General features: G+C 42.9%; 1 protein-coding gene across 4 annotated transcripts in view; it reads right to left on the minus strand.

Annotated features, from left to right (window-relative positions):
• Positions 1-23418, minus strand: part of LOC139259907 (collagen alpha-2(V) chain-like) — a 516763-nt gene that overhangs the window by 157292 nt on the left and 336053 nt on the right. For all 4 annotated transcript variants that reach the window (XM_070875841.1, XM_070875843.1, XM_070875842.1 and 1 more), the window contains 5 exons: positions 12886-13095; positions 7390-7403; positions 5131-5163; positions 4837-4869; positions 2522-2575 (listed from right to left, as the gene is read on the minus strand). In XM_070875841.1, coding sequence (XP_070731942.1) covers positions 2522-2575; positions 4837-4869; positions 5131-5163; positions 7390-7403; positions 12886-13095 — 344 coding nt within the window. The remainder of the gene's footprint in view (positions 1-2521; positions 2576-4836; positions 4870-5130; positions 5164-7389; positions 7404-12885; positions 13096-23418) is intronic.

Genomic DNA, 23418 nt, shown 5'->3' on the forward strand with positions numbered 1-23418 from the left:
GGAGAGACTGGATCGACTGGGCCTGTAATCACTGGAGTTTAGAAGGATGAGTGGGGATCTCATAGAAATATATAAAATTGTGACGGGACTGGACAGGTTAGATGCAGGAAGAATGTTCCCGATGTTGGGGAAGTCCAGAACCAGAGGACATAGTCTAAGGATGAGTGGTAAGCCATTTAGGACTGAGATGAGGAGAAACTTCTTCACTCAGAGAGTTGTTAACCTGTGGAATTTCCTACCGCAGAGAGTTGTTGATGCTCGTTCATTGGATATATTGAAGAGAGAGTTAGATATGGCCCTTATGGTTAAAGGGATCAAGGGGTATGGAGAGAAGGCAGGAAGGTGGTACTGAGGTGAATGATCAGCCATGATCTTATTGAATGGTGATGCAGGCTCGAATGGCCGAATGGCCTACTCCTGCACCTATTTTCTATGTTTCTATGTTTCTATGACACACTCAGCAATTCTAATATGTAGTAGATATTAAGTAGATGGATTACGTAGTATTTACAACACAGAAACAGGCCATTTGGCCCAACTGGTCCATGCCAGTGTTTATGCTGCACATGAGCCTCCTCATACCTTTCTTCATCTAACCCACTACCATACCTTCTATTCTTTTCTCCCTCATGTGCTTGTCTAGCTTCCTCTTAAATGAATCTATGCTGTTTGCCTCAACTACTCCCTATGGTAGTGAGTTCCACATTCTAACCGCTCTCTGGGTAAAGAAATATCTCCTGAATTCCCTATTGGATTTATTGGCAACTGTCTTATCTTTATGGCCCCTAGTTTTGGTCTCCCCCACAAGTGGAAATAACTAATGTCTACCCTATCAAACCCTTTTACAATCTTAAAGTCCTCTATCAGGTCACCCCTCAGTTTTCTCTTTTCTAGAGAAAAGAGCCACAGCCTATTCAATCTTTCCTGACAGATGTAACCTCTCGGTTCTGGTATAATTCTAGTAAATCTGTTTTGCACCTTCTCCTGTGCTTCTATATCCTTTTTGTAATATGGAGACCAGAACTGTACACAGTACTCCAAGTCTGGTCGAACCAAGGTTCTACAAGTTTAATATAACTTCTCTGCTTTTCAATTCTATCCCTACATTAAAACAGTGATTACTCTTCAAAAAGTACTTAATTTGCTACAAACTGCTTTGCGACGTCTGGTAGTCGTGAAAGGCGCTATATAAATGTAAGTCTTTCTTCTTTCTTTTTATCCCACTAGAAATGAATTGCCGTGCTTTGTTTACCTTTTTTTATGGCCTTATTAACCTGCGTCACTACTTTTAGTGATCTGTGTATCTGTAACCCTAGATCCCTCTGTTCTATTACCCCTATTAGACACTTACTTTCCAAGGATTATGTGTTCTCTTTATTCTTCCTACCAAAATGTACTACCTCACACTTATCTCTACTGAAGTTAATTTGCCAATTACACGCCCATTCTACAAGTTTATTAATCTCATCCTGTATTATGTCACAGTTCTCCTCTGTATTACCTATACTCCCCAATTTTGAGTCGCCATAAATTTTTAAATTTACTTCTGATTCCTGAGTCCAAATCGTTTATGTAAATAGTGAACAACAGTGTTCCCAGCACTAATCTCTGTGGAACACCCTTTTCCACCTTTTGCCAGTCTGAGTAATTACATTTAACCCCTACTCTGTTTTCTGTTTTGTAGCCAGCTTGCTTTCCTTTCTTCTACCCATCCTCTGACTCCACATGTTCTGACCTTAGTCTCAATTCTACTATGCGGTACCTGATCGAAGGACTTTTGAAAATCCAAATATATAATGTTTACTGCATTACCCTTATCTACCCTTTCTGTTACTCCTTCAAAGAATTCAGTAAGATTAATTAAGCATGACTTTCCCTTTTGAAATCCATGCTGACTTTTCTTTATTGCCTAGATCAGCAATGCTCTTATTGAATGGCAGAGCAGGCTCCAAGGGCCGTATGGCATACTCCTGCTTCTAATTCTTATGTTCTTATTATATTTTCAATTTCAAGTTGTTTTTCTATTACATCTTCGAGTAAGGATTCCATCTTTCCTACCACCAGCGTTAAGATAATTGGTCTTGTTCTATCTTCGTTTTTACCTATAGGAAGCACATTAGCTGTCCACTAGTCCTCTGGCACTATTCCCTTTTCTAATGAATTTTATATAAATGTAATATTGCCTCTGCTATCTCTTCCCTAACTTCTTCTATTATGCATGGATGCTTTCCATCCAGATCAGGGGTCTTATCCTCTCTAAGTTTGATTAGTTTATCAATTATCTCCTCACTTTCTGTCTTAAATGTCTTCATACATTTTTTGATCTCTTCTTCTAATGTCATACCCACAATGTTAGGATAATTGCACTGTGTAATTTCATAGTATCTTACTGGATTTGACATTAACCTTACAGTGCCTCTGAGCATGATATTACTCATAGTCTGTCCTCTTCAGGCTATTGCCACAATACACATCACATGCCCTCTATCCTCTGGTCGAAATGAATCATATAATTACTCACTGTTGGTCCCTTTGGCCCTTCAACACCTCTTGATCCTTGTGAACCTGGTGGTCCCTGTAAAAATAAAAAAGATTTTTTTAATGAAAAATATATTTCATGTTAGGAATAACACATAGATGTAAAAAGTCCAAGGTCCATCTCGTTTGACTTCTACCAACCTGGCAGTCACATGTTACAATGATAATAGAGTTGTTAACTAATCATAGCAAATTAGTCTAGAACATACCCATACATGACACAAGGAAAACCCCAGTGGTCGAGGGCTTCAGGAAGCATAGGTCCAAAGTCACCTTCTTCTTCCCAAACATATTACAATTACCACCATTTTTTAAAGTCTTTGTGCTAGAAATTCATCTCAGGCAGTGGCGCAAAAGGGGCGCTATCGGATCGGCCACCCGCTATACGCAATGCCTGATATTCAGCTCCATTGCAGTCAAATGGTGCTTGAAATAGTGTTGGTTTCCAGAAGTCAAGTTATAGTTCAAGTATCTGTTCAAACTCAGTTGTATAATCACAAATGTAAAATCTTCCATGAACTAGCACAGCCAGGCAGCGTAATAGAACATAATCTTTTCCTTGAATTAAAAAATATTCATTGATATATTTAAGAGTGGTAACCTGGTACAGTTTTATTAATACACCTGAAAATGGGTTTATCACAAAAGAATAAGCATTTTTAATGCTCATCTGGTCCTGTGAGTAATCGGATTTTAAATCACTGAAAATGACATTAAAAAACTATACTGAACTATTTACTAGCTTCCAAGGTATACACTTGCCAGTTTCTTAGTAAATTAAATATTTTTTTTAATATGTAAATGTTTTAAAATGTGCCTATTAGTGCCTTTTCACCTAAAAAAATATATATTAATTTGAAGAGTCTTCTCAAATGGTCACAACCGGGCACAATCAGCGGAAACTCGCCATGTTCATTATTTCGATCAGGGGACGGGGCTGGCTCCAATGGAAATAAAAATCAAGAGAGTTGTAAAATGGTTTGTGAACTCACTATCACCTGTTTTTATATTGTGGCGCAAAGTCAAGATCTACTCCAAGGAGTGTAAATGCAGCACAATGTCAAACCTGTCTTACAAAGTGCTCAGGGACTCGTCGGGCACTTTGTAGACCTACCTGGCCTTAAGTTAAATACTTGGGGAACAGAGATTCCCTTTCTCTGCTATCTAAACCTTTCAATGTGTAATTGTTGGTCGACATCTTTGCCCAGGTGTGTATCCAGATACAGTTACAAAGCTCTCTGGTAAACACGCTGGGCTGGATTTTTGGCTTTGATGTTTTTGGGGTGGTAATGGTGGCGAGACAGTAAAGTTTGCGCCCAGGAACAGTTTGCACCTCAGTAACATTGGGCGGCTGGGCCCTGAGTCACAGGGTGCAGTGCTAAGGGAGGCATTGTACAGCTCTCTTAGGGCGTTAGCATGGGAAACTCCCAAGCTAAAGAGCCGGGCTAGGAGCGCTCCGAGATATGCCTGGGGGGGAAAGAAAATGTTTAAAAATCCACAAGAACATTCCCAAGATATTGCCTACGCCACCACAACACAAATTGCAAAAAAAATTAAAAGAAAAAACAATCACACTTACCTTAGGAGTCCATTACTGACCTCTCGACTGTCGGTAATGTTGCTCCGGAAGAGCTGCGTCGATGTGCGATGCCCCTGGTTGCGACACTGGTGCAGGATTTGACTCTTGCCCGACCTGTATGCTCCAAAGCGTGTCCCATAGTGAACACTTCAGGCAAATCCTGCACCAGTGTCGCAACCAGGGGCATTGCACATCGGCGCAGCTCTTCCGGACGGTGCTGCTCGACGCTGTCGCAAAACCGGACCCGAGGATCCCTGCGGGGCGCTGGAGACTGACCGCCCAGCCAGAATACATCACCGCTGCCATTGCCGCCGCTCCAGGGCAAACAAACGGAGCAGAGAGGAGCCGAAAATCTGCCCCAGCATGGCTACAGCTCCAGTCAGACAGGAGCCAAGCAATGTAAACAAGGATTCTGCTGGGCTAAAAGCCATCAGATGTGTCACATAATTAAAATATATTTGAAGTAAAAGGTTATATACTATAAAGTATATGCTATTTCTCCATATTTATACCCTTTTTATATATTTATTACATAAATCAGCACATCACTGTTGCTTCCTTCAAAACTGTAAAACACCGTTCCACTTTTTTTAAAAGTATTGGCATGAATATTCAAGTTGTTAGTATTTTAGCTGATCTAATTTAAACTCAGACTTAAATTTATATGCAATTTTCTACATATATTTATCACAACACAAAGTTATTAAAGCACCACTTACTGCTGGGCCTGTAGGTCCTCTTATTCCGACCACCTGGTAAATATGAAAAGAGTAAATGATCAGTAATAAAGTGACAGGAGACGATATCATCAGTCTTAGTTGTGCATTGAATACTTGCTCTCTGTCTTTCATTAACATTACTCAATCTTTCAATTGTTATTTACATAAAACTGTTATCCGAGACATTTAAGTGTATAGTTTTGGAAATAAGCTGCAGCCAGTGCAACTACAAATGGCAAGCCCAGCAGAGGGGTAAAACCTGGAAAGAATGAATGATCATTTTGAATTACTTACTCTGCGGACTTCTCCTGGTTCACCTTTCTGCCCCTGTAGGAGAGAAAAGAATTGTTTCAGATTGGAAGTACCATCTACATCAATAAATATTTTATCCTCAAAACATAACCCTTTTGTACATGATTTTAAAAAACAGCTAGTGTAACCCTATACCTCCAAGTTTAGGAGTCGAGTACAAGCTTACTATCCCTTACAATCATTCTTACTTTTTTCTCTCAATGTTGTAAGGTTCTGCAAAACCAACCATGGAGACATGTGGCAGGGAGAATGGGGAGATGCCATGTTTAAAATGACCAACTGCAGCCAACAGCCTGTAAACCACAGAGGATGATGGGACTCTGGCCACCCTGTACAGTAACAGAAAGTGTTGCAGGGGCACAGAACCGGACGGGGGATGAGCCAGCTACTGTAAGGGGGAAGAGTGTACATTTGGTTCTTCCAGGAAAATGGATACAAGACAACTTTATATTTTAAAAGGACATTTCACCAGCTTTTCATGTAAAACCCTCACAGAAGAGGCAACATGTCCAGGCAAAATCTCCACAGTAATACACAAGGCAACACAAAGGGTATCAGTTTGAATAATTAAACAAAGGCCCACAGGTCTGATGCAATCATTTTGGCCAGCCCAGACAGAGTGGCACCTCTGTCGAGATAGTGAACAATCATCTTCATTCACCCCATCAGCGAGCGACAGGATACAGGAGGTGTGGTTAATCTCCCATTCCAGACAGATAGACACACATCGAACTGCCATTCACACCCCATTTTATTCAAGGAAGACCCAAGACAATGGCATGCAGTTTTGGCGTGAAGATGAACGGACTATAAGAAAAGCTGCAAAATCACACAAGGGGGTTGGAGGAGGTTGGAGAAGTTGGAGGTTTTGGAGGTTGGAGGTTGGAGGTTGGAGGTTGGAGGTTGGAGGTTGGAGGTTGGAGGTTGGAGTCAGCTTTTTGCATTGAGTTGTAGAGTTGAGTTAAGAAGGTGGGAGTCAGTTTTCATTGTGGTTGAGTTGAGTTAAAGGGGAGTTGAGTCAGCTCTTCACAGGGCCCTCACTCTGGGGAAGGTGTGCTTAACTCCAGCAGCTTTTTGCTTAGGAGTCAACGAGAAGCAAATAGAAGAAACCGACGCAACATCGAGGAGGAAAACCGAACCGACCAACAACGTAAAACCCACCCCAGAGGGACCCTGAGCTGAAATAAGTGCCCCCAGAACCCCGGAGTTGATAGGATTGTGAGTATAGCCCAAACCCCCCTCACAGACTCAATTTAGGATAGGAATTGGTGATAGGGTGGAAGTGGGAGGTGTGGTTGTGTGTTGGTGGAATGTTTCAACCTCTTATTTTCCCCTTCCCTTTTGCGAGAATTTTTCGTGTTGTTGAGTGAGATTGTGCCATTACTGCTATTTACGACCTCTTCCAATGCCCTCTATCTTTGTGTTTACTATTGTAAATAAACAAATTAGCCATTTTGTACTCTTACCCACTGTGTCTGGTGCCTCGTTACTCACCCATCCTCATAAATCGCACGTACAGAACCCCAGGGGAGTGTGGATTCGAACCCACACCCCAAGCTCCCCTTATAATGTCTACATTAATATTTTAAATTCAACTGGTATGTGAAAACAATAGTCATTCTCTTCATTAGCACTCTCATTTTTTGGAAGCCAGAGTGTGTCTAACTGGAGTGAAGTTCAACAAAGTTTAAACATGTGCATAACTTTACCAAGGCAGTCAGTACAGCAACTGCTGATCTTTCACCAAATCTTATAGTCAGCTATACTGGAACTGATACCTGCTGTAAATAACTCCTTTATTGAGCATTGTGAATATCCAATTATTTTCATGAAGACAACATGAAAGAAATTCTAAAATCTGTCATTTCACAGACTTGTCCTGATTCCCTCTTCCATCTCTATCATAAAGAACAAGCATTAGATTGTCTTTGTAGTTTCTTAACTATTAATGTAAGAACTGAAGATCAGAATACAATGAGGTGAAATTTCTCTTGGACAATAGTGTAAAATGGGTGCTAGTGAATCGGCAGCCCGTTTTACACCCTGTCCGATTTTCTTTCCCAGTCAATGGCGGAGTGTAAAACGAGCTGTCAATGCACCATCGCCTGTTTTGCACTGCCATCCAAGATAAATATTACTCCCAATATTTCTAAACAGAAGCTACAAATCACAATCTTATAACAATTGCAAAATTAATGTCTGTTTTTACTTCTGCAGAGGTGTTTACAAGAATGTTCTTACCTTTTCTCCACTACCTATTGGAAAAAAGAAAAATAGTTTAAATTAGAATAATCTTCATTTAATTATCATTCTACTTTGGCGAAAGATTAATATTTGATTATGGAATGTTTGTGAATGAGATAAATACTCATCAAGATTGGAGCATTTTAGAATATAAGCAAGAAAACTGCTTGAGATGTGCTGTTTTATTGCAGTGGGGGAGAAATTGAACTTTGGCATAACTGATTATAGGATGAAGATTCAAACTCGGGGGATCAATTTCTGGGCGCGATCTTCAACACCCAATTCTTCAGAACTGCTCAGGGTGCCCACCTGAAACAGGAGTTAGGCCTCTTGAATATGCTAATCCGGGGCCTAATACTTGTTTTAGGACTCCAATTTTAAAAATCGGCAAAAACTGGGCCGTTGGAGGCCACCAAAAAATAGATACGTTTGTTTTTACTTACTCAAGCTCTTTTTCCTCTCAATAATCAAAGAGAATCCATTCTTATTATAAAAAGAGAAAGTTTGGAATTTTCCTTCACTCCATTTAACTGCCAGCAGCCTGCAAACACACTCAGCAATCTGCCTCCTCCTCCACGCAGGAATGCTCCTCCTGGATCTGCAGCAATACTGCAGGCCACTGCCGTCCCACACTGGCCCCCACCCAATACTTACCTGAAGGCCAGCTCCACGCCAGAGCAGGTCGAACTTTCCAAGGTCCGACAGGCGAGCTGCATCAGGATACCAGACTGGTTTTAGGTAAATGAGGCTCGAGGCTCAATTTCCAGTGAGCACATGTTGCAGACATGCCATCTGCTTCATGCAGGGCTTTTGCAGCACAACCAATTTCCTGGACATTGTCTTCGAGAACTAAATATTTACATTTAAAGAATAGAATTATTGCAGCATTTGGCTATCCTGTTACTAAATTATGATCTTATTCAAATAAATCAATTAATAATTACCATGATGATAGACTGATACAAATATGGTTATTGTTTATAAATGAAACGGGTTCTATGCTGGAATTGGGTGGTTGTCATTTTAGTTCCAGGGATAGTGCATGCAATATAGGCGATCATTTATACACCAGTGCTGGAATGAACTACACTAATAAGCTAAAACAGGTATGTAATGGCAAAATATTGTTTCCATTATACAGTTCATAATCGCCTTAGTACTACAATTACTGCATACAGTTGTAAGGATCCTCTTCAAAGAGTTATCAACTTAGGGAACTGTTCCAAGGGAAGAGAAATGTTGCAGGCTGTTGTATTGGCCACTGTGGTCTATATTTACTGCTCAGGGTGTAGTGGTGGAATGTCCACTGTGTATGTCGTGATGCGAAGAGGAGGACCGTGCACACAGTAATGGGTTGCTATAGATTTTCATCAGTATTAGGCCAGTGCCTAATGTTCCATTTTGGCAAAGCAGAAAATAATTCGCAATAGTGGCCGAGAAGTCCCGGTCGGCTGCTTTTCGCAGGCGATCGACTGAAATAGTGAAAAAGGATGCGCACTTATCTGTTCCTGCTGCGCCCATGAGAGATCCCGGTCCTGAGGCCTTCACTCACTGCGTATCGAAGCGCATGCATTTTGGTACGTCTGTAGAGCTGGAGCTGCAGTCACAAGGATCTGGGCAGCCAATCAAGGTACAGCATTTTCTCATTCATAATAATGGGAACTCCGTAAGTTGGTGTTCCCATTATTATGATTGAGAAACCCCCCCAAACACCCAAATCACTAATAAAAAATAGAAAAAATACACCACATATTTAACAGTAATTTAAATTAAAGTTATTTACATCATAAAAAGCATATATTTTCCCAATTAAAAAAAAAGTTTTTTAATTAACAATAAAATGTTTTTTTTTAATTTTATTTTATTATGCTTTTGTGTGTTTTAAAACGCTTACGCCTGTAAAGGTAGGCTATGCACCTGCTGGGTGAATGTTATCAGACGCAAGAGTTTTCAGGGCATTTGCTGGGCAAGATATGGGCAAATACCGCAATCTTGCCCATGCAAATGTCCTCGCTCCTGAGATGCGGAGGATCTGTCAAGCTGGAGCTGGAGCTTGACAGATTGGAAAAGCCAGTTTTCAGTGCATGCGCAATGTGCGCTGAAAACCAGCTTTTGCAATGCCTTCCAGGGTCCGTACACACTCCGTACAGACCCGGGGAGACCGGGATTTCTGGGCCACTGACTTTTTCAATGCAAAATCCTGTCACTGCATTTTGCTGTTCCAAAGACATTTCCAATCCAAAGTTCCACAAATACATTTGAATTTAAGTTTCTGCTCTGAACAAAATAAATTGCCAATATATTTTGGGGCCAAAATTCACCTCTGCCGGAAACGGGTCACACCGACCATTTTTGATGCGTCACATTGCGGCGGCCTATCTTGCGAATTTCAGTTCTTTGTCTTATTTTTCGAGTTGGGCAGAAGTTGGTCATAATGGGGGCGGGAGTTGGGGCGAGAGCAGAGTGAGTCAGTCATCAGCATTGGGCTAGTGATGATATCGCGCTGGTGCGTCACAACTTCTTCCCCCTTCAGTTAAAGGGCAGAGCCGCTGCGAGCTCTGCATGTTTTTTTAAGTTAGATCCACTGGACCATCAGGGAGGGTTTCGGCTGGGACAGTGGCTTGGCACCCAAGAGGGGGTGCCAGGCTGCCTGTTGGCAGCCCAGCCGAATCCGGGGGCATAATTGCCAGGCCGACCTATTTAGACAGTGATTTTAATTGCTATTCACAAGTCCAGGGAGAGCTCTGAAGACCTATTAAGGTTTAAAAGCAACTCTTTTCCCCAGACAATAAAGATGTAAGAATCCTAAAACATTTCATTTTTAGGTAGTTATTCATTTTTAACCAGGGTAACCATTTTCAAGAAAGACAGATGCTGGGTGAATGTTACTATTCTTCAATAGGTCATTATAAGGACGTTTACCCATAATCTAATAGAGCTAAGTTACCAGTTTTGATCTAGAGATGGTTTATTAGCTGTTCTGCTTTACTGAAAGTCAGGAATTAATTAAGTCCTTGCTGTGGTTTCATTACGTTTTATAACGGGTGCAGATTTAAGAAAAGCCATATTGAACACAGCAAGAAGCTGCACAAATGGTGATTTCTTTTCTGAAATATGGAATAAATACTTTATTTAAGTTAACCACTGAGTAATCACCCATTTGACTGAGACCGTGCGCTATTTTCTGCATCAAGTAAAGTTCCTTGGTTTGCATTCAGTAATTCCGTTCAGCTTACTCTCATCTCCTTTCACAGTTCCAGCTGCCTTCACAATGGTGATAGACAATTTAGATGATTAGTTTTCATTTTTTCCTCTGGCCAGCAAATTAAAATAGTCTAGAAATTACAATTGATTATAGTAGTGAAAGAATGATTCATGTGTTCATATGACATTTCCCTGTCCACTATTTTAACATTGTATAATGTTAAACATCTTGTGGTAGAAATTGCCCCTTGCCCGAAATGGGCTACTCCCACCCCGTTTCGATGGTTTTTACCACAGCTGCAGTTCAGGTTGCCTCTTGAGCGACATTCGGTTCTTTGTTGTTGTCATCACGGCGCCGCATCACCACAGCTCGCCCCTTCACTTAAAGGGGAGAGCCTCCACGATTTTAACACCAGACCACTGGGCTACCAGGGAGGTTTCAGCCAGGCCAGCCTTGCCGAACACGGGGGCATAACTGTCGGACTGACATGACAGTCGGCCGACAAAAAAAAACATGGCGGCAGCGGCAGTGCATTCTCCCCTTTAAGGCAAGCCGCACCGTCATTGCAGAAGGCCACAGCCTCACTGGATCACCGAGAAAAAAAGGTTTTGACACCACCGGGCGGGCCGAAGATTTTCAGAGGGAAATCTTGCCGTCAGGGGGGTTAGATCGGCAGTGCGCATGGTGATGATGTGCTTACCATGGTTCGGCAGCAGCGGAGCGGTGGGGGGGGTGGGGAAAACTCGGAAGGGCAATTATTGGGCTAGCAGCAGCCATTCCATGAAAAGTCGGCGGCCACACCACTCCACAGCATGGCTGCCGATTTGCGGTGATAACACGCCTTAAGGAGAGGGGCAATTTCGGCAGGTGTGTCCTATTAAAGCCACGCCGTTTGCTGATTGGAATGTGTTAGTCAATTTTAGACCAAAATGATCAGAAAAACTCAGATTAATGTCCTTATTAAAATAACAGATGGAGAATGTTATATGAACATGTTAAATATTCATCCACTGATATAATCAACAGAAATTTTTAGCCTATTCTAGCTTTTCAGAGTATAGAGTATAGACTGCTCAGGGTACTTTGGGAAATTGCAAAATTCACTGAAACAGAAGAGCTCTATAGTTGTAATATTGATTTAAATATTTTGTGAGCAGAGACTAAGGAAATCTACCTGTTAAATGATTTCTTCCTAATACTATACAGTAAGATGTATGCTGGGGCCTCAACTATTCCCTATATTTAGTAATGATTTAGATAACGCAATAGATAACCATATAATCCAAATTTGCCAATGTCACAAAGATTGCTGGCACAATAAGTTAAGTAGTCAGTGGCATAAAATTACAAAGATACATTGATAGATTAAGTGAGTGGGCAAAACTGTGGCAGATGGTCAATAATTTTGGACCAAAAAAGGATAGATCTGAGTATTTTTAAATGGTGAAATGTTAGCAAAAGTGGAGGTCCAAAGAGATTTAGGGATCTATGTAGACATATCACTAAAATGTAATAGTCAGGTACAAAAAAAATCAAAATGGCTAAAAAAGGTTAGATCATGGGGAGAGATTACACAAATTAGGTTTGTAATTCCTGGAATATAGAAGATTTTGGGGCGATATGATTGAGGTTTTTAGAATTTTGAGACGAATTGATAGGGTAGAGAGCAAGAAACATTTTCTGCTGGTGGGGGATTCTAGAACAAGGGGACATAACTTTAAAAATCAGAGCCAGGCCATTCAGGAGATAAGTTAGGAAACATTTCTTCACACAAAGTGTGGTAGAAGTGTGGAATTCTCTCCCACAAAAAGCTGGCTCAATTAATAATTTTAAATCTATAGATTCTTGCTAGCCAGGGGCATTAAGAGTCATGGGGCCAATGTATGTAGATGGAATTTGGATACAGATTAGCCATGATCTCATTGAATGGCAGAACAGGCTCGAGGGGCTGAATGGCCTGCTCCTGTTGATATGTTCCAATGAACATTTGTAAGAAAGACCAGTCTAACCTATGGGAGTATTCAACTTGGTTGTAGAGAATTCTTTATGTAGATGCCTCCATATGAAGAATATCATTCAAACTGTTCAGAGGAACTGTACAATTATTTGAAGTAAAACAGAAAATTCTTAGTCACATGCATATATAATACTGTTGACTGCACAATGTGCTTGCATAATGAAATTTTAGAATTGCAAGCTTCCAATTCTCTCTGCTATGCCTAATAAAAGATAGATTAATTCCATGTGCTTAGTAATCTATAGGGTTCAATGCAGTGCAGATCACTTACCTTTGGGATAAATATTTGATTCACTAGATTGACACACAGGACAGCATTCTCCAAATGGGATAATAGGTCTCTCGCAGTCATATAGTTCATCACAGGTGATTTCATCACACAGTATTATTCCTTCATCACACACACAGATTTGACAGGGTTCTGGTTTCCAGACATCTTTGTTCTGGTAGGAGTGGCCATATTGAGTGCAGCTTAAAGGATCTAATGAAAACAAGGAAAAAAAGTGAGAATAAGTATTTAGAAATTCCACTTGTTTTACACAAATCACATAAAACAGAAATACTGCTCCTGAGGAAAGGATCTAATAATTTAGAAACCACTGTATTCATTTGTAGAAAGTCCACAGTTACAATATTCTCTTCATTGCCTAAAACAGAAGGATAGTATAAACAGAAATGGAGACATATGTACTGCTGGAAATGCATTCTACGAAAGAATAATTGGAGTCATTACTTTCTGGACTCGACTATTAGTTGCAGAAAAAGGAACTAGATCTACAAGTAAATCAGTTTTACTTGATGAGAAACCATGTCAGGTTTTAACATTGGATGATCCAGTAGTCAAAAAGAATAGCAGAAGTGTGAGGTAAATGTGAGGTAATGCATCTGGGGAGGTCTAACAAAGCAAGGGAATACATATTAAATGATACAAGACTGAAAAGTATAGAAGAACAAAGGGACCTTGGAGAGTAGGTGCACAGATCCCTAATAGTAGCAGGCCAGGTAGATAAGGTGGTTAAGAAGTCATATGGAATAATTGTCTTTATTAGTTGAGGCATGAAATACAAGTGCAAGGAGGTTCTGCTTGAACTGTATAAAACACTGGTTAGGCCACAGCTGGAGCTGGAGCACTGTGTGCAGTTCTGGTCAGCACATTACAGGAAATATGTGATTGCAGAGGAGACTTACAAGAATGTAGCCTGGACTGGAGAATTTTGTCTATGAGGAAAGATTGGAGATGCTGGATCTGTTTTCTTTGGATTAGAGAAGGCTGAGGTGAGACCTGATTGAGGTGTATACAATTATGAGGGGCCTGGATAGAGTGGATAAGAAGGACCTGTTTCCCTTGGCAAAGGGATCAACAACCAGGGGGCATAGCATTAAAGTAATTAGGGGGGAGGTTTAGAGGAGAGAAAAGGGGAAATATCTTCATCCGGAGGGTGGTGGGGATCTGGAACTCACTGCCTGAAAGGGCGGTAGAGGCAGAAACCCTCACCACATTTAAAAAATACTTGGATGTGCACTTAAAGTGCCGTAACCTACAGGGCTACAGACCAAGAGCTGGAAAGTGGGATTAGGCTGGATAGCTCTTGGTCGGCCGGCGCGGACACGATGGGTCGAAATGACCTCCTTCTGTGCTGTAAATTATGATTCTATGATTCTGTGTAATCATTTATTGACTATTATTTATGAATTAGGCAATGTATTTAAATTGTAATCTTTCTGAATCTTACCACTGTAGGAAGATAACTAAAAGTTTCCAAAAGTGAATATTACTCTTTTCCAAAATCTTTGGCTTTGTTCCAATTATGTTTATTCCATTCTTGATTGTTCTGTCCAACCAAAATAACAATATACTGGCTTCAAAACAGAATGCAAATTATGGTCCAAAGCCACTGGCATTCTCTCAAACATTGAGGGAATGTTATTTAATCTACTCTCTCAGCCATTACTAAAAAAAATTCTGTCAACAAAGAACAGGCATGTACACTCTTTGCACTGCACCAAATCTCAAATCTTCTTAAATACAACCTATTTCAAGACTATCCTTCATGACTTTTAAAGGAAAAGAATAATGATAAATAATTATTGTAAGATGGAGTTGTAACATAATATAAAGCATTAGAAGGCAAGAGAAAAATTTGTACAAATGATAGTGATATCAGATAATATTACATCATTAGTATAGTCATCATCATCATAGGCAGTCCCTCGAAATTGAGGAAGACTTGCTTCCACACCAAAATGAGTTCTCAGGTGACTGAACAGTCCAATACGGGAATTGCAGGTGGGACAAACAGTCGTTGGAGGAAAGGGTGGGTGGGGAGTCTGGTTTCCCGCATGCTCCTTCCACTGCCTGCGCTTGTTTTCTGCATGCTCTCGGCGACGAGACTCGAGGTGCTCAGCGCCCTCCCGGATGCTCTTCCTCCACTGAGGGTTGTCTTTGGCCAGAGATTCCCAGGTGTCGGTGGGGATGTTGCACTTTATCAAGGAGGCTTTGAGGGTGTCCTTGAAACGTTTCCTATGCCCTCCTGGGGCTTGCTTGCCGTGTAGGAGTTCCGAGTAGAGCACTTGCTTTGAGAGTCTTGTGGACATGCGGACAATGTGGCCCACCCAACAGAGCTGGTCGAGTGTGGTCAGTGCTTCGATGCTGGCGATGTTGGCCTGATCAAGAACACTGACGTTGGTGCGTTTGTCCTCCCTGGGGATTTGCAGGATCTTACAGGCATCGTTGGTGGTATTTCTCCAGCGATTTGAGGTGTGGGTATCACGACAGCCCTGTAGACCATAAGCTTGGTGCCAGATTTGAGGGCCTGGTCTTTGAACACTCTCTTCCTCAGGTGGCCGAAGGCTGCACTGGTACACTGGAGGCGGTGTTGAACCTCATCGTCGATGTCTGCCCTTGCATCATTAGTATAGTAAGAGATCAACAGAATACCTGATTAAACCAATGTCCCGGAATTTGAGGTCAGCAGCGACGCAAAGCAAAGGCATTCGCAGTTGACCCCGAACTACACTCCACACAAGGATTTCACAATCCCTGTGTTGAGAACTTCTGGTTTTCCGACCTTGAATTCAATTCAACGGATGGCACTGAGAGCTCCCTTGTGACGTCAACAGGCTGTCTAAGCAACCAATCAAAAGGCAAAATTCTCACAGACAGCAAACAAGGAAGTGAGTAAGCTCTTAAAATTCTAACTTTTTAAAATAGTTAGAGAGAGCAAAAGAAAGATTGGGGGTTTCACATGGGGAAAAGGCAAACCTGAAATAAAGATGGACAAACTTAAAAAAAAAATAATTCTGAAAAGTTTCTTAAAAATTAAAATTTTTATTAAAATAGACAAATTTCACACTACTAAATTAAAACTAGTTTTCGAGGCCCTTGACACATGTTTAGCAGTTAATATGTGTTAAAACCCCAGCTGCATCTAATCCCTTTGGGTCTAACTTTTAACGAGGACTTAAACAGCGTACTTAATGTGGAAGAGCCGAAGTTTTCATCAGTTTCAATGACATGAAATTTCACTGATTGCCGGCTCTGTGGACACGGGTCGGAGGGGGGGGTGCGGTGGGGGGCGGCTGCTGGGGGCCACAGTGCAGCCAATTTCGGAGCTGTAATTAACAGACCGCAACTTCGGGGTTTCCGCATGCGCTTGCACATGCACCAAATCCCGAAGTTATCAGTTTCAAAGGCAGAATGACAGCAAACGCTGTCAGTTCGCTATCATCCTGACCACAAATCCCAGGCAAATATTTGAGGGCCATGATTTAAAGAAATTGGAGATTTACATACACCTGACAATACTTCTAAATATTAATCCAGACTTCTGCTGTCAAAAAAGACATCATCTTGATTTTTAGGTTTACCTTTCAGGAATTGATTCTATTGGGCAACCCTAAAGCCATGTCTTGAGCTAGCAGAATTATGTCACTGCTGTAATGAGACTTCCAAATCTTCCCTATCTTTAAATACACTAATACTTGTTTGACTTGAAATAAAATACTCAACCTTTCAATGTATCTCTGCAACTATGGAATGCTGCATAATTTCATCATTAAAGACCTTTAAAAAAACTTTAACAAATGAATATTCTCTTTAACAACCATTATTAACTCCTTTGCGGAAGGGTCAGAATCCTTAAAGGTCCATTGCAGATGGTCCAATAGTCCATTGGCACTTTCTATTAACATTATATAACTTTTTATTGATGTCCACATTTCAGGAACATTACTATGTTGTAAAGCTTTGCTTCCCATTTCTTCCTGACTCAGCATATTATTATTTCCATTTGAGTGTTAGTGGTTCTAGCATTGTACTATTGTCATGTGTTAATTTGGCACTGAATGACAAGAGTCCACTTTCAAGGCATTCATATTCCTTATGGAAGCTGACATTCTCAGCCTGCCTCTTGGGCATGAGGTTTATAACATTAGATAATGTTTACTGCTCCTCACAAGCAGAGATGGAGAAAACATTACCCCTGTTAGGACAAGCCCTTCCATCCTCTAACAGCACATGGTGAAAGGCAACTTGGTAGATAATAGCTGCATGTTAAAATCTGAGTACTGAATGAGTTAGTAACTATGTAAACATTTAACATTAATCTTTCTGGCAAGGCTGTACTAAATCTTGCTGATGTGAAGAAATAGTTTTGAAGCGATGTACAGATACAGGTATCATAAATTCCATGTTACAATTTTTGCATTTTCTTAACAGTCCAACCTTCTCAGTTGATTCCATTGTACTCTAAGACAAGTCCATGTAACCACTCTGTGTTCTGCTCAGTGCACTGAAGACACAGTTACTTAAAATTTAATTTGACAGACTTTTGCACACATATACCTTCGAGCACTACTGGCATGTGTAGAAATGAGGTTGCTGCCATTAATAGAATGAGCAGTGGGCTCTTACCAAAAGGTGACACTGCATTCGATGATCTTTGCCATCAATCATCTCTGTGCTCACTGATTTATATCCGCACAGCAGTGCCTCGATTTTAAAATTCTCATCCTTGCGATCAAATTCCTCCAAGGTCTCGCTCCTCCCAACCTCTGTAACTTCCTCCAGCCCTATAACTCGAGAACTCTGCATTCCTCCAACTCTGGCATCGTGCATCCACCACTTCCTTTGCCCAGTGGTGGCTGTGCCTTCAGCCATCTATAACCTAAGCTCTGAAATTCCCAAGCTAAACCTCTGCACCACTCTCTAGATAAGACGCTTCTTAAAACCTATCTCCTCGTCTGTCCTAATGTCTCCTTTTTTGGTTCCGTGTCAATTTTTGTCTGATTACGGGCCTGTGAAGTGCCATGGGATATTTGACGATGTTAAAGGTGCTTTATAAATGCAAGTTGTTCTTTAAATAATATGAATTAAATCTAAAATCCCGATGGAACTGAGTTCCAAATCTACAAAATAAGAACTGTATATTATCTCAGTCATGGCAAAAATCATGAATTAAACTTATGTAAAATGATTAAAATAAAATGAATGAATAGAGACTCCAGGGAAAGAGTTACATTCTATTTTAGCTATTTTTGCATCTGAACAAAGATTATTTGATGAAAGGATAATATCACTGGTGTCAATGGAAAAATCTAATAAAATTAAAATCTCATGTTCACGTCATAGAAAGATAACAAAGATAGGATTTCCTAAATTTTTAGCAAAAATTAGTTTGTGCTTTAAAATGTTTTTTCATTATAGTACTAGTGCTTACCTTCATCTGAAGATTTGCTATAGTATTATAATGCTCTAGACAAAGCTTGCAACATTTTTGATGTGACTAATGTGCTACCCACAAACTATAACGAAACACCAATTCAGAAATATCAACTTTGAAAGGGAAGTAACTTCGAAGCTGGGTGTAAGAGGGGATTCCTGATATAATGGTTGGAATTTTAATTTGGAGGCAGATAGGGAGCACGGTGGGGGTGCAGGAAAGTGGTCAGGAAAATTAAGAGAACTTGTTTTCCGCAGGTGCTGCTGAATTTAACGCCAGGGCCTGATTGGCATTTCAAAGCACTTATTCCTGCTGCAGCCAGCCAGATGGACAGGCTGGCTGGCTGGCGGGTAGATAGGCCTGCGGCACCAGGCCACAAGAGAGGAAGGGTGGGATTGGGCAGAGGATCAGAGGCCAGAGAGGAATTACGGGTCGGAGGAGGGAGGTTGAAAGGAGATCGGGGGCCAGAGAGTGATCGGGGGCTAGAGGGGGATAACGGAAGGGGACTGGAGGCTGGAGGATGATTGGGGGCCAGAGCTTGGAGGTCAGAAAGGGTTCGGGGACTGGAAGGGGATCGGGGGCCGGAGGTGGGAGGTCAGAAGGGGATCGGGGACTGGAGGTGGGAGGTCAGAAGGAGATCGGGGGCCGGAGGTGGGAGGTCAGAAGGGGATCGGAGACAGAAGGGTGATCGGGGACTGGAGGGGGGAGATTGGAAAGGGATCGGGAGCAGGTCGGGAGGCTGGTGAGGGAACGGGGACTAGAGGTGGGGTATCAGGGATCAGAGGACTCATGGGGGAATTGGAGGCCCCAGAGGGCAGATCGGAGGGATCGGGGGAGATGCGAAGGGTAGTATTGTGTATGCAAGCACTCTCTTAATGACTCCACAAGGCAGGGGTATGGCACTTGAACTGTACAGACTGAAGTCCTCTTTTGCAGCTCCTAGAGTGAGGACACCAAGAGGTGAGCTCCCTTTTATACTTGGTTACCTGTAGTGTACAGGTGACCCTTAGGTCTCCAGCAGCAGCACCCTCTGGTGTACAGGTATGATATATACAGGGTAAAGGTACATTCAGATCTAGTGTTACAGTACAACATTAACATGCATACACAACAGGTAGGGAGATGTCTGATTGCAGGGGGTTGGTGAGGCAGGTAAGCGGGAAGGCACTTACCAACAGTCCTCACCTCCCTTTTGTTGGCGGGTTCCCTGAGGCCAGGAAACCCAAACAGCCAGAGTTAAATTTAAAATGTGGTGGATCACCATGAGGCACGGAGCCTCATTATAATATTTAAAATGCCTACCCACCTCCTGGGAGCCGGCTGGCTGCCCACCCACTCCATCCTGCCTCCGTTAAAACTGGAAATGAATTGGTTGGAGGCGGCTTGGGGTTGGGATTCAGATTTTTTATTCTTTTGAACATAGACATAAAAGATTGACTTTGATCTCTGTTATTCTCCTTCAATTGCCTCTAGGATATCATTCCCAAACAAGGACCCATGTTGTCTATATTTTTGTGGAACTGATAGCTTGCTACTATATTAACAGTATTCAATAGGAATGGTGTTACTGATGAACAATGTTGCAAGATCAAAGCCTTCCTTCTGGCAGCCCACAGAAATCAGCAAGCAACTTAGCTGGCATTGAAGCTGATCTTGCATCGGGTAGGACAGTGGATAGACACTATGTGCCAGATTTTTGGTCCTTTGCCATCCCTCTTAGCACCCAGTAGGGGTGGCTATGGCAGCGGTAAGCACTTCTGGGCGGGCAGCCAGCTTCCAGCGCCTCACCAGGACATTTGGGGCCTGTTCTGAGGGGGCGCGGAGCATTACTGCCCGGAAGAGGTGAGTCGGTGTGCAATGCCCTTGGTTGTGACAGCGGCTCGAATTTTGGCTGCCGCCCGATCTGTAGCGCTCCATAGAGTGCCCTGCTGGGAACGCCTGTGGAAGCTGGCGGTCCAAGCTGTAGCAGCTGCAGTGAGGTAAGTAATGTCAGCCTCAGGTAATTGTGATTGTTTTTTTCCCCGATTTATGTTGTACTGGCCTGAGTTATGTATTGGGAATGTTTTTGTGTTTTTTTTCAGCTGTTTTTTTTTCCTCCCCGAGGCCTCTCTTAAGGGGCTCCAAGGCCAGCTGTTTAGCTCGGGATTTTCACTTGCTCAATTGGCCTAGCACGCTGAAAGAGGTGTGCAATGCCTCCCTTAGCGCTTCACTCCAACCTCCGGAGCCAGCTGATGAATTTTGCGGTGGCAGACGCAATCCATTTGCCAGCACAAAATTTACTGCTCTGTCTGGATTAACGCCGCAACAGATGCGCGACCGAATTTCCACCCCAGAGGAGTTCTAATGTGTCACAGCTCAATGTGAAAAGGTATTGGCAGGATCCATCAACTTTCTCTGAACTGCAACTCTTGTTGTTGGATTAATTACCAGTATTGAGAATGGTTGAGGGGAAATCACCAACGCTGCATCCTCATTCGTCATAAGAGAAACTGATATGTCCTTACTATACAGTACAAATGCACACGAGACCCAGACTAGAGAGAAGGTCATTTTGTGACCAGTAACCTTTATTCGCCAGCACTGAAGTGGAGAAGATGGGTGGAGCTTCCCCTTTTATACCTGAAAGTCCAGGTTACGAGTGTCTCCTACAAGTTCACCACCTAGTGGTCAGTCTTCTCACGGTGTACAACTTAGGTCAGTTTGTGCATGGATTACAATGACAGTTGAATACATGACATCACCTCCCCCCCAAGCCTTATTGGGATCACAGGTTGAGTCTCTCTGGTGGTTTACGCTCCCTTGTGGAGCGCCTGAGTTGAGGCTCCGGTTGTTGGGCGCTGGTCTGAGTGTCTGCTGTTTGCGGTGCCTCAGGCCGGTCCAGACTGCCCACAGTGACTGGGCTCTCCTCCACTTGGTTCCGGTGTTCGGTCACCTATGGTGGAGTGAACTCTACATCGTGTTTTTCCTCTGCTTCTTCTAAGGGGTTGCTGAACCTCCTTTTTGTTTGATCCACGTGTTTGCGGCAGATTTGTCCATTGGTAAGTTAAACTACCAGAATCCTATTCCCCTCTTTGGCAATCACAGTGCCTGCAAGCCAGTTGGGCCCTGCAGCGTAGTTGAGGACAAAGACGGGGTCATTGACATCAATATATCGCGCCCTCGCATTCCAGTCATGGTAGTCGCATTGTGACTGGCACCTGCTCTCAACAATTTCTTTCATGGTGGGGTGTATAAGGGATAACTTGGTTTTGAGCGTCCTTTTCATTAGCAGCTCTGCGGGTGGAACCCCTGTGAGCGAGTGTGGTCGGGATCTATTGGCCAACAGGAGGCGTGATAAGCGGCTTTGTAGGGAACCCCCTTGGATTCTGAGCATCCCCTGTTTGATTATCTGCACTGCTCGTTCCACCTGGCCATTTGAGGTCAGCTTGAACGGTGCCATTCTGACATGGTTGATACCATTGCCTGCCATGAAGTCCTGGAATTCAATGCTTGTAAAGCACGGACCATTGTCGCTGACCAAGACGTCCGGTAGACCATGGGTGGCGAACATTGCCCGTAGACTTTCTACCGTGGCAGAGGATGTGCTTGAATTGAGAATGTCACACTCGATCCTTTTGGAGTAGGCATCTACTACAACCAAAACCATTTTTCCCATGAAAGGACCTGCATAGTCCACATGGACCATGGCTTGGCGGGCCAGGACCAGGGGCTAAGGGGGGCTTCCCTGGGCACATTGCCCAGCTGGACACACGTGTTGCACCTGCGAACACAAAGTTCCAGATCTGCGTCTATCCCTGGCCACCAAACGTGTGACCTGGCAATTGCCTTCAGCATGACAATGCCCGGGTGCTCATTGTGGAGTTCTCGGATGAACGCCTCTCTGCCCATCTGGGGCATGACTACTCAGTTTCCCCAAAGTAGGCAATTGGCCTGAATCGAGAGTTCATCCTTGCGCCTGTGAAATGGTTTAAATTCCTCAGGGCATGCCCCGTACGTGGCTGCCCAGTCCCCATTCAGGACATATTTCTTGACTAAAGACAGTAGCGGGTCTCTATTTGTCCAGACTTTAATCTGATGGGCTGTCACGGGTGAGCCTTTGCTTTCGAACGCTTCAACAGCCATGACCATCTCAGCAGCATGCTCGATTGCCCCCTCGGTGGTGGCTAGTGGTAGCCTGCTGAGTGCATCGGCGCAGTTTTTGGTGCCCGGTCTGTGCCAAATTGTATAGTCATAGGCGGCCAAAGTGAGTGCCCAGCTCTGTATGCAGGCCGACGCATTTGCATTTGTGGCCTTGTTGTCAGCCAAAAAGGACGTTAGGGTTTATGATCTGTCTCCAGCTCAAATTTCCTGCCAAACAGGTACTGGTGCATTTTTTTTTACTGCATATACACATGCAAGCGCTTCCTTTTCTACCATCCCATAGCCCCTTTCTGCTTTCTTACATGGGTCATATAACGTTAACAGAATGATGGAGCATAACAAATTGCGTGCTCTATCAAAAGCCCTTTCCTAGCTGTCCCCCCAGACCCATTCGTGACTTTTGCATAAGAGCACGTGTAGCGGCTCTAACAGTGTGCTCAATTTGGGAAGAAAGATTTTTGTCAAACATCATTGTGGTCTCTTCCTTACCTGAGATAAATGTCTGGGTCATCAAAGCCTCCGTTTCCAGGGTCAGGTCTTTAGTCTCAATCAGTTTCCTGAAAACCCCAGCGTGCCCAAGCCCTCAATAAAAAAGTCTCGCAGCATCGCCACTCTGCATGCATCTGGGAACTTACATAGGCTCGCCAGTCGCCGGAGGTCTGCCACGAAGTCTGGAACGCTTTGCCCTTCTCGCCGCCAGTGCGTGTAAAACCGGTGTCTCACCATGTGCATGCTGCTCGCCGGTTTAAAGTGTTCCCCGATGAACTTACTGAGCTCTTCGAACGTCTTGTCCCCCGGCTTCTCTGGCGCTAGAAGGTCCCTCATCAGGAGTACGTCCTGGATCCACAAACCGTCAGGAGATGAGCCCTGTGTTGGTCGGCCGAATCCTGTCCCAGCCATTCCTTAGTGACGAAACTTTGCTGTAGTCTCTCAATAAAATTGTC

Source organism: Pristiophorus japonicus, chromosome 3 (genome assembly GCF_044704955.1).
Source record: "Pristiophorus japonicus isolate sPriJap1 chromosome 3, sPriJap1.hap1, whole genome shotgun sequence".
Classification (NCBI taxonomy): domain Eukaryota; kingdom Metazoa; phylum Chordata; class Chondrichthyes; family Pristiophoridae; genus Pristiophorus; species Pristiophorus japonicus.